The sequence below is a fragment of the Patiria miniata genome, unplaced genomic scaffold (genome assembly GCF_015706575.1).
Source record: "Patiria miniata isolate m_02_andy unplaced genomic scaffold, ASM1570657v1 HiC_scaffold_5, whole genome shotgun sequence".
Taxonomy (NCBI): domain Eukaryota; kingdom Metazoa; phylum Echinodermata; class Asteroidea; order Valvatida; family Asterinidae; genus Patiria; species Patiria miniata.
This window is the reverse complement of record NW_024037072.1, coordinates 23,262,287-23,279,633: the sequence shown is the minus strand read 5'-3', so window position 1 is coordinate 23,279,633 and position 17,347 is coordinate 23,262,287. Positions and strand designations below refer to the sequence as shown.

Genomic DNA, 17,347 nt, shown 5'->3' with positions numbered 1-17,347 from the left:
CGCCTTTAACATTTACAAAATGTCACATGCAAAACTGATGTAAGGCCACCTGAAACAACAAAAGCATATGGAAAAGTTTCAAAATCTGTATCATCTGTGTTACATACTCATATATTAAATCTTTATCAATTCAATCAGAAAACAAAAAAATTAGTGGATAAATATCACACAAGTGTGCAGTGTGCACTCTGTTAACCGTAAATGTCATTTAGTCAGAAGTATCCGATGATACAGCCTTGAGTACTGATGAGGCCAAGAATATCGTGCTTTGCATTCAGTAACATCACCATGCCACATTTATATGCATGCTCATATCTTGTTGTATAATAGGCCACCTGACAAATCTTTCACAATGAAACAGGTTGTCATCAACATAATATCTGCTTATATTACAATGTCACAAAATGAGCAATATATCTAAATGAAGCACAGGACTGTACAGAAAACTAATCAATGAAAAAAAGAAACTTTTTTCCTTAATACTCGTTTGGTGGAATTTGGTCACATTTGTATAATTCTCCACAATTCATGTGTAGATTCATTTTGATCCATTAGTACATACTGCCCCAAACCACCCTGCCTGTTACTCCCTGTACCGCCCCAAACCACCCAAGTACTGTATGGTTTTATGAATTCATCAGGCAATAAATACAATGTAATACAATGTAATACAATGTAATATAATGTAATACAATGTAATACAATGTAATACAATGTAATACAATGTAATACAATGTAATACAATGTAATACAATGTAATACAATGTAATACAATGTAATACAATGTAATACAATGTAATACAATGTAATACAATGTAATACAATGTAATACAATGTAATACAATGTAATACAATGTAATACAATGTAGTACAGGTGCTGATGGGTTAATCTGAACAGCAGCGCTATCTTCAATCATCCAGCTGGCACAACAACGCCACCCCTCGGGTGATCCAGAGATCGGCCGGCTGCGACGTGGGCAGATGGATGGCAGTGACAAAGTTGGTAGAGTGACCAGTGGAGGACAGGGTACCAGCGCGCTGGGAGGTCCGATACAGAGGGCATTCGTACAATGTGCCGGTCCAGGGGGTACTGCCTCCCTCTTCCTGGGCGGGGCTAGGGGTGGGTGCAGCTGAGGAGACAGAGGGTGGGGCGACACCTTCTAAAGACGCCTGAGAAGGAGGAGAGAATGGTTCACCATGAGAATTGGTTACAGTCCAAAATCGAGTGTGAAACTGCAACAGAGCAATGTTTATGTTTATATGAAGTGACAATTCATTTTTTTGGAATAGTTCTTCTACTTTGTATTTTGTAATATGGAATTCTTCGAGCACTGTCTTGGGCTGGCCATGTGTTGGGTTGTATTTGTTGATGCCTCTGTCGGGCGAGTCGTTCGAGTTACTGTATTCATTGGTCTGGTTGTTGGTTGGGTGGATTGTCTGTATGTTGGTCTGGTTTCTGTTTTTGTCTGCTTGGTTTTTTTGGGGGGTTAGTCCTTGTACGGTATGATGATGTTTCTACATTTGGTCAAAATTATGGGTTTGTTAGATCACAGATTGATTTTAATGTGATACATACTTTACAATTACTAAACTGTTTTAAAATTCATGTAATAACTGAATAATTCATGTAATAACAGATATAATACAACAGAAATGGAGATTATACAACAGAATGTTTAGGTTTGAAAGTTAAATGAATGTTAAAAACGCTACAAAATACACCACAAGTAAGAAACACGACGACAAATTGCCACACTAAAACTGAGCTGGAAGCCATACTACAACACTTGGTAGCACCAGGCACACCAAAAAGTAACATAAAACAGGAACAATCGTAAGCTTCAACAGACAATTTTGCAGAGACGAGTGGTTGGCACGGTGCAGCGCCCTCCACATTTAACTTTCAAATTAAATTGAATTGAATTGAATATTTTTTTGTTTTCCTCTCATTTTGTTTGAGAAGATTGAAAAATTTGACACAATATTTGAATGTGACAAACAAGTTCTAGTTTTTTTGGATTCGGTGAAATTGATGACATTTTTCCGAGAAAACAAAGATTCACCTGTACTGGGATGAAGTGGACCTCGGGTAAACGGCAGAATCGCTCCTCTGGTCTGGAGTCCTGGAGCATGTAGGTAGCAAGATCAAAGCGTGCTCCGTCAAGGAACAGACCGAAAACCAGTACCCCATCTGCCGGTGGGCTGGCACCCTGTAACAAATAACAGAAGGGAAGATTACTTTCCGAGAAAACATGGTGGATAACGAGAAGGCTGTTGGGACAATCTCATGGAGCCAGTTTGCACAAACCTTTACTGAGCACTGATGAATATACTTTCTCAGGTAAACTGACTTCCAGTTAAAATGTCTGGAAATGTTCATTTATGAAGTAACTGGCTATAAGCTTCTTTTTTTTACTAGGCGAGCCAAATTTTCTGATTCCATCTCCATAAAATTGGGCCCTGATGAAATTTTTTTTTATCCATTCAAGCAGCTGTATCACTGCTTATGCTTAAGATGATTTCACAATTTTGTTCATGAAAGTTTTTTCTTATGAAAATTGTAACCTCATTAAAGCAAGGAAAGGTGGCTGAAAGAAAAAAACATGAAAAAAAAAACAAACGCACAGCTAAATTTCATGATCAAGTTCAATAAGTCGGCGCATTTTGTAAAATGTGGGGCTGAACTTCTGTAAACAAACTTGTGAATCGTGTACAGTTATTTGGAAAATGCGGAACAAAATAGCAACTGTAGACAAACACGTGTTAAAATTGAAGTGAAAATTTTTCAGATGACCAACCTTGAAGGCATTTTCTCTGACATTGATGTGCTCCTCCACATTACTGAGTGTCTCCTCCGTGTCATCGACCCCGGCCATGACCTTGAAGTCAAAGGTCAATGAATCGACAGACACGCCTTCCCTGCGAGCGTGATTCTGAAGAACGGCGGTCAGGAAACCTGTTGAAAAAAAAAGGAAGAAGTTACAATTTTTTCAAATTCGTTTTGAAAAAAAAAGAAAAACTTTTTGAACTGATAGGCGCCCCGTTTTATAAAGCAAACATGAAAATATGTATTTGAGCAATTTTTGCAAGAGCATTAAAATATTTTGCAAAGACATGGCACGGATATAACAACAGGTAATACACAACGCGACAGTCCTGAAAATAAATCTTCTCACTTGATAGTTAAGATATGGCAGATAAAGGCTACGTGAGGAAATCTTCACAGGCTGCAATTATTGTGTAAACAAATTTGTAACTAATTTTTTACATTGTTCCTATTTATACGTCAGTGAAGGGCAAAACCTAATATTGATTTACATTTTTCCTGTTATTACCACACTTTTGTTGTTGTCAAGTCTTCAGGATATTTTCTTGGCAGATGTCTTATCTACATTTGGCTACCATTTTCTGAAAATGAAAATTGTTTTAACTGAGGGTGCAGTAAAATGTTGACTTTCCCACTAAATTAGCACGCCATCTGTGAGATAGTAAAAGAAAGACAAGTTCATTTAGGGTAAAGGGACTGTTAATTACAGTAGCTGATTTTAATTTTAACTTCCCCCCTTCACCAACATCTTTTTGTAACGACTGTGTACTCAGTGCTCTCCTAGAGCGCACAAAACGATTTCACAAGAATGCTCAGCTGAGAGTCGAACCCACAATCTCTGATTCACTACAAGGCTCGCTCAATGACGACCATCTCTGTAGGAGAACTGCAACTGCGTATTTTACGCAGTCAAGCACAAATTGCACAGTGTTGAAAATGTTCCAAACACGCGCGCTTGTTGCTCGAAATGTGTTCGAAATACCACGCAGCCGATGCGCGTTATGCAAGTTGACGCTCAAAATGCTGGTGCACGTGGATGGTCTGTAGGAAATGACGTCATTTGAATAAGAGCTATTGCAGATGACTTAAGCCTCTCAACCAAACCAGCCAGAGTAGTAGGCTGGCTGGTGTGAATCTAATCAGTGGGTACTGCAATCAATGTTTTGAAAGATGAAATTTGCGCTAGATCAGGGATGTAGACGAGTCCATCACAAGTCCCTGCAAGTCCATCACCAGTCATCCAGTCCCAATTCAACTCACAAGCTTTTCAGAAGAGCTTTGACAAACTCTACAACATACCCTGTGCCAGATAGATGTAGTATGGCGAAATGTAATTTTAAAAAGATAAACAATTGATTCTTGATTTTTTGGTTCATAAAAGGAAAATGGAAAAACCAGACTGGGCTTGGAGTTTAGCTGGACTGGAAAAGTCTCAGCGTAGGACAGTATTTATACTCAGTGGATCAGTCAGTCAGTCAGGCCATGTCCGAATTACTTGGCTACGGCTTGAAATTACACACCTGTCTATGGTAGCCGCTGCAGCCACTCCCCATAGACTCGTGTGTAATATCAAGCCATAGCCAAGTAATTGAAATTACACACCTGTCTATGGTAGCGGCTGCAGCCACTCCCCATAGACCGTGTGTAATATCAAGCCATAGCCAAGTAATTGAAATTACACACGTGTCTATGGTAGCGGCTACAGCCACTTCCCATAGACTCGTGTGTAATATCAAGCCGTAGCCATGTAATTGGACACAGCCTCAGCCAGTCACTCAGCCAGTCAGAAGACAAAAGGCTGGCTCCTGCAAGTCCAGCCAATAAACTTTGACAGGCTGGTGCAAGGAGTAATTTAAATTCTTTTTCGCTACCAACCTTGAGGAAAGAAAAATCCCGGCAGCCAGAAGCTGCGAGGCTGTTCCCGTAGGGCGTCAATGTCGGCCGGCTCCACCGAGGGCTGGCTCTGACCTTTGGCCTTGCGTTCCTTGGCCTCCGACACCAGGTCGGACCATTTGGCGAAGAAGTCTACCCGGCGCTGGAGGTCGGCTACCCAGGAACCCAGGGGCTTGCAGGACTCATAGGCGGCTTGCTGGTTTGTGATGGGAAGCAGAAAAACAAATGGAAAAATAAAAGTAGCTGGAAAAAAAACACCTTTATTTTTGGTTGCTTTAGCGTTCTTTCGTTTTGGACGGTTAGTCATGACGGCTCGTTGTGACAGCTCGTCATGACGGTCGTCCTGTCCAATCACATTCCTCGCTGAAACGAAGGGGCGTGATCAATGGATCTTGGCCAATCAACTGGCTCCTCTGTACGGTAACCTTTTTCGTTCGTAATAAAGACTTTAGATTATTTTACACGCATATGGAACACACACAAACACCTACCCGCCAGGGACTGCCATGTCGAAAGCAACAACAATGGAAACTGAAAGCCCGGTTGCTCACTTTGAATGAGATTAGTGTAGTGTGAGAGTTTCCAAAGGGGCACGAGGCCATTTTTAGTGTTGCCGAATGATTCCGTAGAGGGTCAGACAACATTATTTTCAAAATGGCAGGCTGAGGTGATCTGTTTCGCGAACGAACAAATTCACACACAAACAGGCATCGTAAATGCTGTTATTATCCTCACTCATATGTTTAAATTATTTAAAACGTTGCGCAGCCACGCCAAATTTCGTGAAATCGATCGTAAGTTTATTGCACAGTGGCGCAACAAAATTGTTTCGTAAGTCTTATGCATAGCGCAAGCTGCACATTTTTTCGTGAAATCAGCTGCTGAAGACTGGATTTGATTTATCTAGTTAACTGCCCCCTCTACCGCATCGGCGGCTTGACCACTTTTGCCCGGGATTAGCAAATCCAGTATTGTCCCCTGACTGTAGCCTTTCACTACTAACCTGCCACGTCTTGGGCACCCTGTGATGCAGTAACGCCTTATACATCTCCTCCAGTATCTCCGACATGACAACTTCACCCTTGATGGCCAAGCACAGGGCCGCCAGGCTGCCGTGGATGACAGACAGAAGTCTGTTGAAGCGATCCAGCTCCTGTCTCAGGACAGTCAGCAGGGCTGAGGGGGCCTCTGGCTCCTGACTGAAAGGATCCTCTTGGACAACAGCTGAAATAAACAAAAACAAGTTAAGGCCGAGCAAAGAAATTGAAGAGAGCAGGACTTGATCTTATGACCTCCGGAACACTGTATCGTCGCTCTACCAACTTAGCTATATCCAGCCCTGGTAATGTGGCCCCGAAGTCATTTTGGATTCAAGATGCTCTGTGGTGCGATCTGAGGCAATTTCTGACCACTGTAACCAAAGTTTTTTTGAGGAAACGATGGTGGAGTGCGCAGTGCCTGCCTTTATTGCAACGTCACTTTTTTGAGGGGGGGGGGGGGGTGGGCATGGCCTCCCTTGGATCCGCCCTTGGAGGTCTGGTCCGGTGATCTGGAGGTCGCAGGTTCAAATCCCGCTGAAAGTCAATTACTTTGTTCAACTTTTTAAGTATAATATGCATCTAGCCAGGTTCCCTTTGAGGACTTTTTCACACAAAAAACACAGTGGGAATGGGATTTTAAGTGGGGTTGGGAATCCATAAACTTTCTGAAAGTACTTTCAGTCTCCACTCTTTCAACACAACACCCACTCAAGTCTTACAATGAACACTCATCTGCTATTCCTTCAAAGTACTCAGTCAGCGAAGCATTGACAAAAAGGCTGGATTCCTTCTAGTTCTTTACAGCCTTATATTTCAGTTTATTTGACAACTTGGGTAAAGACTTGACTACAACACTGTTATTACCAACCACACTCCCATCTCACCTTTAGCTTCGGCCGCTTTCTTGGCACCAGTGCCAAAGCCTGTGCCAGTACCCCCGTAGCCCAGTCCAGGGAACATGCCTTGGGTGTTGGACCTCCCCCGTCTCCCTGCCTCCTTCTTGCTCTCCATGTCTTTCTCCTCCTCCCCCTGGATGCTGACTGAGAGCTGGTGCTGGATGTCAACCGCAAGCTCCAAGACGATCTCGTCGTCACTCTTTCCAGTTCTGCAGAATACAGTCAATGAGAAAGCAATGACAAACCATTGAAAAGTTGATGACATGTCGATGACAAATCAATGACAAGTCAATGACAAGTCAATGCCAAGTCAATGACAAGTCAGTGACAAGTCAATGACAGGTCAATGACAAGTCAATGATAGGTCAATGACAAGTCGATGACAAGACGATAACAAGTCAACGACAAGTCAATGAAAACTGAATGAAAAACGATCAGAAATCACAAAGAGGTTATCCAAACTCAGTGACAAGTCAGTTAAGAGTCGATGACAGACAGACCAATGACAAGTCTATCACAAGTCGATGACAAGTCAGTAACATGTCAATCACAAATCAATAGAACTTATCCCAAGTTAATGACAAATTAATAACGAGAACATGGCAGGTCAATGACAAACCACAAATCAATAATAAGAGATCACAAGTCCATGACAAGCTATTGTAAAGTCACAAACAAACCAACGACAAGCCAAACACTAGTCAAAGGGAGTTAGTGTGGAGTCAGTCACAAGTCAATTACAATAATGAGAAACAGGAGATTGACAATAAATAAGAAATGCCCCTTACAGTTCATTTGAATAGAGCTTTTCAAATTTGACGAGAGGTATGACTTTTATGACACTCGCAAATTCTCTTGTGATATTCTCTATGTTATATTTAATCATATTTGTGGACTTGGATAATGATTGGACTACTACAGTAACAGCGTTTCTCACCCAATCATCTGAGCTGTCAGTCTCGGCTGTACACTGAGCACCGTATCCATTAGTCTCTTAGCTTGGCTCTCTCTGTAAGCCTTCTCGGCGTTGGCGTGCATCCCAAACACCTCCGGAGAATCAGTGTCCGGTAGGCCCTCAATATATTGACGACTCTCCGCTAAGGAGAAACGGCTCGGCAGGGGATGGTATACCTAAAAACATGAAATTATTTCATAAGTCTTCAGCAATTTGATATTGGACACAAAAGTTTATGTTAAAAGCATCTTGGCAGCTGATTTCCTGCAGATACTTTTCTGGTCAAAGTTTAGCCTTTCATTAATATCATTTATATACATAACATCTTAAACACATTTTTAAAACTTTATATTTTCTTTGTAGGAGCATTCTTAAGTTTGCCTTATTTTCCAACTTCATTTTCCGCCCCAAATAAAACACTGAGCAATAAATATTCAGCTGAGAATGAGTTACAATGAAGCAATGTGCATCAGGGCCCAATTTCACGGCGCTGCTAAGTAGAAAATCTTGCTGAGCACAATTACATGCTAAGCAAAAATCAGACGAGAACCAGTTACAACCATTGTACGTTTGTGTGACATTTTGGCTGGTGACCTGTTTTTGCTATTAAGCAAAATTGAGTTGTGCTGAGCAGATTTCTGTGCCTGCATGGGAGCTCCATAAGACTGACCCCAGGTTCATTTGCATAACTGGGGTTGAATGTGCAGGGGAGGGGGAGGCACTTGGCAGACCTCAATTTCTGGAGGGAGTCAGTCATTTTGACTTTCCTCAAATTCAGATGGGGGCCCAAAGGCCACAAGCAGAGGGGGCACAGGCCTAAAGTGGAGGGGGGGGGGTACAGGCCTCAAGTGGAGGAGGGGGGGGGGAGGTAAAGGCCACATGTGGAGGGGGCACAGGCCTCAAGTGGAGGAGGGGGGGGCAAAGGCCACATGTGGAGGGGAGCACAGGCCTCAAGTGGAGGGGGGGGGCAAAGGCCGCAAGTGGAGGGGGGGGCAAAGGCCACAAGTTGGGGGGGGGGGCGCAAAGGCCACAAGATGGGGGGGGGGGGGGTTAGCTCCCACGTCCCTAAAGTTATTCCATTGCCTGGAATCCACATTCTTACCTTGTCGGGAGAGTAGCTGTAAGTTGGCTGGAGCGCCTCGGAGCAGTAGAAGGAATTCAAGATGCTGATGAGACAGCGTCTATCCCAGGAATCGGTGACTCGGCCTCCGTAAGCCACCTCACCGGTCAGATAGCGGAGGGCTTCCCAGGGGGGATCCTGGTGGGTGGTCAGGAGGAGCTGCAGGACTTGGATGGATACCTTGATGAATAGAAAAAGGGAGATTTCTGCTTAGTTGTTGATTATAAAAGACAAATAGGCCAAATGTCACGGCTCTGTTGAACACAGCCTCAAAATCTCTCGTGATGGCTGATGGCAATTCAGAGCCAGAGATCTGCCATGTGACATAGTAAACAAAAATTCACAACACAGCCTAACACATGTAATCAATTATGAACATATTCTGACATTTTAAACATGTCTTGATATGCAAAGAACTCGAATTCCTAACCACAATATAAAAAATTGGGTACTCCGATAACAGTGTCTTGGTTCTCAGGATGAATTCCTTGTACTCCGCCTTAACTCACTTGCACTTGCATTACATTGTATCACACTATTTTACTCCATGAAACCATAAAACCATAGACTGTGGGGGCAGTTTGGGGCAGTATAAGGACTCGACTTGGGTGACTCCTAGTAAAAAAATAAAGCACCGTATGACTTCGCTGGAGGGAGTTCTGGACAGCTTGGAGCCATCTGACTCTAAGGGGCACTGTTCAAACATGTCCATTCAGCATAAAAACAGTGCAATCTTTCAACTTTACAGCCAGTCTGTGGCAGACAGTCATATATTTCAGTGTGCCTGTCAGACTCTGACAAGGGCTCGACTACAGCACCACACCATACCCACCTCCAGGTCAGAAGCGCTGAACTCGTAGGTGATGTTCCAGCCCAAGGCTCCATACTTTCTCCTCTCATTGATGACAGCATTGAAGAAGCAGAGACCAAAGAGCAGGTCTCTCCAGGCAGGGCCCGGGGAGGGGTTGTCCCACATGTCTTCTGAGACAGTGCTGGCCAAGGAACGCAGGAGGTTGGCCTTGAGACCCTGGGGGGATTCCACCGTCATCTGGCCAGGGATAATCACGAGGGTTAACGTGGTTGTTAACTAGTCTAAAATATGCCGATCAGAAGTCAATTACAGGTCAATCACAAGTCAAGTCAACCACAAGTCAATCACAAGTCAACAGCAGGTCAATCACAAGTCAACCCAGATCAATTACAGGTTAATGACAAGTCAAACGTATGTCAATTTCCAGTCAATCACAAGTCAACTACAGCTTAATCACAAGCCAACCACAAGTCAATCACAAGTCAACTGCAGGTCAGTCACAAGTCAACCCATTTCAATTACATGTTAATGACAAGTCAAACGTATGTCAATTTCCAGTCAATCACAAGTCAACTACAGTTTAATCACAAGCCAACCACAAGTCAATCACAAGTCAACTGCAGGTCAATCACAAGTCAACCCAGATCAATTACAGGTTAATGACAAGTCAAACGTATGTCAATTTCCAGTCAATCACAAGTCAACTACAGTTTAATCACAAGCCAACCACAAGTCAATCACAAGTCAACTGCAGGTCAATCACAAGTCAACCCAGATCAATTACATGTTAATGACAAGTCAAACGTATGTCAATTTCCAGTCAATCACAAGTCAACTACAGTTTAACCACAAGTCAATCACAAGTCAACCGCAGCTCAATCACAAGTCAACCCATGTCAATTACAGGTCAATGACAAGTCAAATGTAGGTCAATTTTTAGCTTATTAGAATAAGCTGCACATGATGTGACTCGAGACTGGACTTGGGATGTGATCTGTGACTGAGTAGTGATGGCTTGATTATAACTCTGTGAAAAGACGTTATAATAAACTGACACAATGGTAAATTATTATTAAGTTATCGCTGACAGTGGATAAATTTGAACCCGGTGAAATTTCACCTGCACAAAAAAAAATTAGTGCGAACACATCACAACGCTGGAGTGATTCTGTGTTGTTTTTTATTTTAATTTAAAAACTATGACTTGACAAGGATGGAAATGAATAACTTGAAAATGAGTATTTACTGGGTTTCGTTGATGTGTCACAAAAGGATTGAGTGGAGGGAAGGGGTAAGGGGTAGGGGACCAAGGGCTTACCTTCATTCCAGTCTGCAGGATGCTAACGGGGAAACACGGGTCTGGCTTGGAGCTTAGCCACAGCCGAAACTGGGGATCGATGTCAGCATTGGGCTTACTGAAACTGTGGGTTTAAATGAAAGCAAATTATTCAATCCTTCCAAAATAGATATACCAAACAATCAAAATGAGAAGCCATTACTGAGGTGTGCCACCCGCAGGTGGTATGCATGCACTGGGTGCTCTCTCGACCAGAGTTTTCAAATTACACCTGCCTCATTGCCCCATTCGAACACCTGTGAAATGGGCATGAGCTTTAATTGTTCCAACTCATTAATAATAGTGATTGCTGATTTAGATTGTAATTATAATTAACCCTAAGCATGTCAGATCCTTGAAAATCAAACAATTTCTTTTTTTAAAGGATTTCACTAAATTAAGGGAAGGTCAAGCTTGGCCACTTTTGCTTCAGATCCAAATTAATATTTCTTGAAAGTTAAAGTTCAAAGACTGTTCCATGGATCCTGTGCTGTATACAAGGATTTCAGACACGATCTGAACTTATCATGAAAAATGTCTTGAATTATTTTCATATCAAAAAACATAATTAACAATCATTTATATAAACAATAACAGAAATAATAGGAGGGATCCAGGTACATGCTTGTACAAGACCTGGGGCCCGGTAATTACAAAACTAAGTTATTAAAGTTCGGTGTATTAAAACCCAACCTACCCTTCAACGATGGCCTGTAACCTAGGCATGAACGATGCCGCCAGGTGGCAGTTTTGCAGGAACACCCATCGCCCCTTCAGTATCTGAGCCTTGGCAATCAGTTCCTCTGCCTTGGGACCTTGGCCACGTCCCAAGGAGATCATGTCTACATGTAGGGTACTGCCACGCTGCTCACGGGCAAATCGCATCAGCTCCGACGTCGGGTCCACACCTGAGAGACGGACAAAATTTGTTTGGTTGATAGGATTTGACTTGAGTTAGAACATCCTGAGCCTAGACAAGATCAGATTAAACAGCTTCAGAAGGATTCATAACAACCATTCACGAGTTTTTTAAGGAGCGGCTTTACTATTAACCAAACTAACCAAATTGATTGATTAACTCATCAGGCAAACCAAACCAACTTAACAAACCAAGTCAATTAACAAACCTAACTAACCAACTCAACTAATCGAGTCAACTGACCGAGTCAATAATCCAACCCAACTGACCAACACAAATAACCAACCCAACCTGCGAACCCAGTACCAACTCAAACAAGTCAATTAACCAACTTAACTATAGAAGCCAGCAATCAACCTAAAAAAAACACCAAAATCACCAACCAAACTTGCGAAACCACTTAACCAAGCCTATAAAGCAAACCAACTAAACAAACTAACCAAACCAACTACCAACACAATTTGCCCAAAGCACTTAATTAACCAAGCCAAATAATTAACCAAACTAACCAACCCAACTAACAAGCCCAACAACTGACCCAACTAACCAAACCAACTAAACCAGCTCATCTTACCAACTCCACTAACCAACCCCAACTAACCAAACCAACTAAGCCAGCTCATCTCACCAACTCAACTAACCAACCTCAAAAGCCTCCATCTGAGTTTCTTACCCGGTGACAAGATGAATATGAGAGGGTGCTTAGCGCTGGACTCATCAAACACTTCCTTCATGTCAAACCCACCAGCTGACAGGAATTTATTCCCCATCAGATCATCCACAAAAGAGCGGATTGCTGACACCAAGGCGTCAGGACGTAGCACTGAGATAAGAATAAGACGCTGGAATGGCTGGAGGACTTCCCAGTTGAAGGGGCTACCCAAGGAACGGTTAGCGTCTGGTGGAACAGGGCCTGGAATGAAAAATGAAAAAAATTCAATCAGAAAAAGATTATGCTTATCTAGTCAAGCTGGACCCAGAAATCTCAGTTCAAGACATTATTTGTGATGCGATCAAGCTAAATGAGTCGTTTGTCGACCCCGGTCAAATTTTTTTTATTACAGATTTGAAAAGAGCACAATCTCAGCATTACTTCTGTGAAAACTGCATGCTGATACCACTTGTGATTAAAAAAATTATGGAAGTCGGGACACCATGAGATGTGAAGAAGTGATGTGATGAAGTGGCCCTATTTTGGCCTGTATCTCCAAATGAAGATTCCTGACAAACGACTCATGTAGCTGGATTGCATCACATTTGTATTGAGTGACTCAGTCAGTCAGTGACTCAGTCAGTCAGGGACTCCATGACTCAATTAGTCACTCAGTGTCTCAGTCAGTCATTCAGTGACTCAGTGACTCAGTCAGTGACAACTGACTCAGTGGCTAAGTGAGTCAGCGACTCAGTGAGTCAGGGACTCAGTGACTCAGTCACTCAGTCAGTGACGCAGTGACTTAGTCAGTCAGAGGACCGTTATGGCTGGCCCGTTGGGTCCAGCAAAAAACATAAGATAAGAGAAACTGTTTTGGTTTACACATAAATTTTAATGCATGACAGATACTGACACTTAATTTTAAACCAATATTTGCATACTATTTTCATGTAAAAATGTTCAGGCGAGGCAGTGCAAATCTGTTTTTTGTAACGAGATCCAAAAAGTAGATTATTCCTTATGGGGCAAGCCCTAGTAACTGAAACAGCATTACCAATCAAATGAGATACATCCCAAATACTGGTTCTGTAAAGGTATTTGATGACAGTATCAATTCCTCCTACATATTTGCATTACCAGTCTGTTTGTCCTGGGACGTAAACCTGCTAGCCATCAACCTATAAGGATCCTCCGCCTTGGCGAAAGCCTGCCACTGGTCCACGCAGTTCAAGATGTACATACAGAGGCCCTGGAAGGCCTCCAAGGTAGCTGACAGGTACTGGCACTGCCGCCAGGCCTTCTCAGGAATCCACTTGGGAGGCACGGAGGTGTAACCTCCAGTCTGGCTGGGCCGGCTGTCCACGGAGGACACGGAGGAACGCCGGGAGGTAGCGCTGGTCACCCGAGCGCTGGAGGCACGATTGGTGGCTTCCAGACGCTGCATGGGAGTCAACCCATCGTGCTTCTCTAGGATCTCCGGATCCATGCTAGCTGCTAGGACCCCACCCTGAAGAAAGACTTGCCACTCCTTTCAAGGCAGTGGACGAGATTTGCAAAAATGTAAAAAAGAATGTCAAATTATTCTGAAAAAGCCTTGTCTGATGTTTAAAGTCATCTCTTCAAACAACAGACAAGTTGCGGACAAGGTTATCGCAACAGGCACACTGTATTCAGTATTTCATGTAGTTGCAGGATTCCAATAAACTTTATTGCAGGAAGATTCTTTGGATGTTGTTCAGAATCCCACAAGTAAGACTTGGATGTAATTGTGGCATCAAGCTTCCTGTGAAATAGTAGGGCCCGGTATTGTGTAATTTTCAAGAAAAGATGACATTTATATTTTGTCAAATGATGGCTCATTCTCAAAGACTTTTGAGTTTTACTGTCACTACTGCTTTGAACAAAATAGCTAGAATAGGCGCACATGGTAGGTGATGTTAGCGAGGGTGTGCGCGAGTCAACTCGGATCCATGTATGTCAACTCAGATGCGTCTATAATTATCAAAGACCGATGCACTGAACTGTTCAATTAAAATGCATGGGGTGTCAAATTAGAAATATCCTGTATTTACGAAACTGGCAGTTTAATTATATTGTTGTGTCTTAAAAAATCAGAAGTTATACAAAACAATACCATGGCATAACAAAATAAGTGTTGTCTGTTGTGATATAGTCCATGGGTTTTTTTCCCCACCCTCGGGGCAAATGGTACCCTTGGCTTCACCTCGGGTACAATGCACCTGTCGGGGGTTACAACGCCATATCCCACATCATAGCAGTCAACAATTGTTAAATGTTGCCTTCTTTACCTTCAAGGAGATACAGCCCATCTGGGTCAGGCTGTCTGGTCCGGGGGCGGAGTCGAGGACGTGGGCGTTGGAACGCATGATGCTGGTGCACAGCATGAAGGAGAAGACCAACTGGTGGTGGGCAAACAATGCTTTGGAGACCACTCTGAAAAATCACAAAAATAGCACATTTCAGATATTAAAATGGTTTGATTTACAGGTCTATAAGATCATCTGCATTTATCCCTTGTAATCAACCTACCAACTTATTATCAAAAAGCTTATATTAGTCTCACTCAAATGATGTCATTTCTTACAGACCAGCCACGTGCGTCGGGATTTTGTGAGCGTCAACTTGCATAACGCGCATTGGCTGCGTCGTATTTCGAACAACAAGCGCGAGCTTTTGAAATATTTTCAACACTGCGCAATGCGTGCTTGATTGCGTAAAATACGCAGTTGCAGTTCTCCTACAAAGATGGCAGTCTTTGAGAGAGACCTATTGGGATTAAAGATTGCACTGGTACTAAACACCCTGTGAAATTATTCCGTCTGGTTAGCCATTCAGAAATAAAAAATGTAGGTGATTTCAAATGATCAAACAATTGACAGATCGTTGGAAAAATAGTTCTATAGACAAAATCTGGTTTTGTGATCAAAAGGTTGTGCATGGTTTTTCATTGTTGTCTAATAATTGTCAGTGTAATATCCACTGAGCTGACACTTAAACAGGTTAGGTTTTGAACGTTCTTCTTTGAATTTCGAGTGGTGTGTTATTGAAAATGAACAAAATGCATTAAGAGCAAATGATCCTATATTACTCTGGGGACTGGAATCCAAATGTGTAAAACTTTCACACACCTGTTGAATATTAAACCCATCAGCTACTGTAACGCCTAAAACTGCTCATGCCTATTTACTCCCTGTAACCCCCGACAAACTGCCTGAGTACTCAATCCTTTTTAATGGATTTATCAGTGAATAAACACAATGTAATACAATGTAATACAATGTACAGCAGTTGCTAATAATGGGTTCCATATTTAGCCAACGCTTTCTACAAGGGTTACCGTATGCCCCAGTATGTGTGGATCGCACGTCATATTTGCAAAATGATTAACATAGGTATGACAAAAATATAAGGCTCAGCATGATACAAAATATATGTGGTGGCGATATCGTGCTAAGATAAATAATTCGCTACAGGAGACAACTTGACAATAAACCATTGTGCGATGCTGAAATTGATGGTTATTTCTCATGCCTCGTGTTAAGGCCAAACAAACAAAATACTGTGTTTCCGGTAACCTGACCGACCGTAAAAAATTTGCTGTACGTAGGGTCGGCAAAGATTTTTTTTTTTGCATGTGAACGTAAAATGAATAAATTAAAAACCAAAACAAAAAATACTTCGTGAAAATGTATAAACAAACTCGAATTGCTGTGAACGAAATCATTGCTATAGCGTTATGAAAGTCACAGGATTGTCCTCGTTTTTATCAGCAAGTTAGAAACAAACATGCCTTTTCTTTCTACACAAAAACGAAACAATTGCTATGGCGCTACGAACATGACGAAAGTCACAAGATTGTCCCCATTTTTATCGTTACACACAAAAATCATGTCTTTTTTGTCTTCAAAAACATGTTTCTAAATAATTGTTTACGTCCAAAACACTTGTAACATTTATGCCATCCGTATTTTTTTCGCCATTGTTGGCAGTTTACAAAAAACATTCAATCACCCAGTGAAGACTATCCTCTTCCATCTAATTCTAAGAGAACAACTGAAATCAACTGATAGGAAAACCTTTAGGCTAAATAAGATGAAAAGCTTAATAAAAATAGGTCATACTTTAATATTTCTAGGTTTCATACAAATGCAACGTCTAAAGTATCTATTTATCAACTATCTCTTTCTTTGCCAAACAATTTTTTCAGTACAAAATTTCTAACGAACCAGCTGTCGTCAAGCCAACGCTTGAAGATAACATTGATCTGATCATAATACTGAACAGTACTGTGACTTCTGCTTTGCCTGGAAAGCAAACCACGAATGAAAAAGCAGATATTGTAATTGATAGCCCATGTTTCTGTCTCATCCATCAATTTTTAAACAACCGGCGTGATGTTCAAGAGGTCATTTGTTCTTATTGATGGAGTTAAATATTGAAGAGCATTCATATGTCCCCTTGATGTAATCAAATTTTGAATGATGCATGTGATTCATCCGTGACTGTTTCAGAGTTATCTAGTCACTTGAAACACGTTTCTCAATCTCACTGATGTGTTCAATGAAAGGCAACGTACTGTTTACTGCCTGGCAACCTGGTTTAATAGGGATGAAACTTAATAATGCACGTCTTCTGGGCCAGGATATGCTCAAACGGAGAACAGTGTTAACAACATGTGAACTGAACACTATTGCAGACATAGAATTTGATTGTTGAGCTCCTTGTTTCAGTTACGTCGTAACTGTTTTATTCATCAGGACAGCATTACGAAGGCACTCAACTCTGCCTGTCAGATCAGTATCGCCGAGTGGTTTTCCTGGAACCTCGTATATTTCAAAGGAAATCAAGTTTGACAAGTTCTGTTGACCTTTCTTAAG

The 17,347-nt window shown here is 41.9% G+C and overlaps 1 protein-coding gene across 4 annotated transcripts in view; it reads right to left on the bottom strand.

Annotated features, from left to right (window-relative positions):
- Positions 1-776: 776 nt before the first annotated feature.
- LOC119741650 (dynein heavy chain 6, axonemal-like) overlaps positions 777-17,347 on the bottom strand; it is a 126,775-nt gene continuing 110,204 nt past the window's right edge. For all 4 annotated transcript variants that reach the window (XM_038217483.1, XM_038217484.1, XM_038217486.1 and 1 more), the window contains 14 exons: positions 14,759-14,903; positions 13,587-13,977; positions 12,471-12,710; positions 11,576-11,786; positions 10,861-10,963; positions 9,564-9,779; positions 8,714-8,911; positions 7,594-7,787; positions 6,645-6,865; positions 5,724-5,944; positions 4,703-4,916; positions 2,799-2,956; positions 2,064-2,210; positions 777-1,170 (listed from right to left, as the gene is read on the bottom strand). In XM_038217483.1, the coding sequence (XP_038073411.1) occupies positions 910-1,170; positions 2,064-2,210; positions 2,799-2,956; positions 4,703-4,916; positions 5,724-5,944; positions 6,645-6,865; positions 7,594-7,787; positions 8,714-8,911; positions 9,564-9,779; positions 10,861-10,963; positions 11,576-11,786; positions 12,471-12,710; positions 13,587-13,977; positions 14,759-14,903 (2,920 nt within the window). In that variant the 3' untranslated portion in view covers positions 777-909. The remainder of the gene's footprint in view (positions 1,171-2,063; positions 2,211-2,798; positions 2,957-4,702; positions 4,917-5,723; positions 5,945-6,644; positions 6,866-7,593; positions 7,788-8,713; positions 8,912-9,563; positions 9,780-10,860; positions 10,964-11,575; positions 11,787-12,470; positions 12,711-13,586; positions 13,978-14,758; positions 14,904-17,347) is intronic.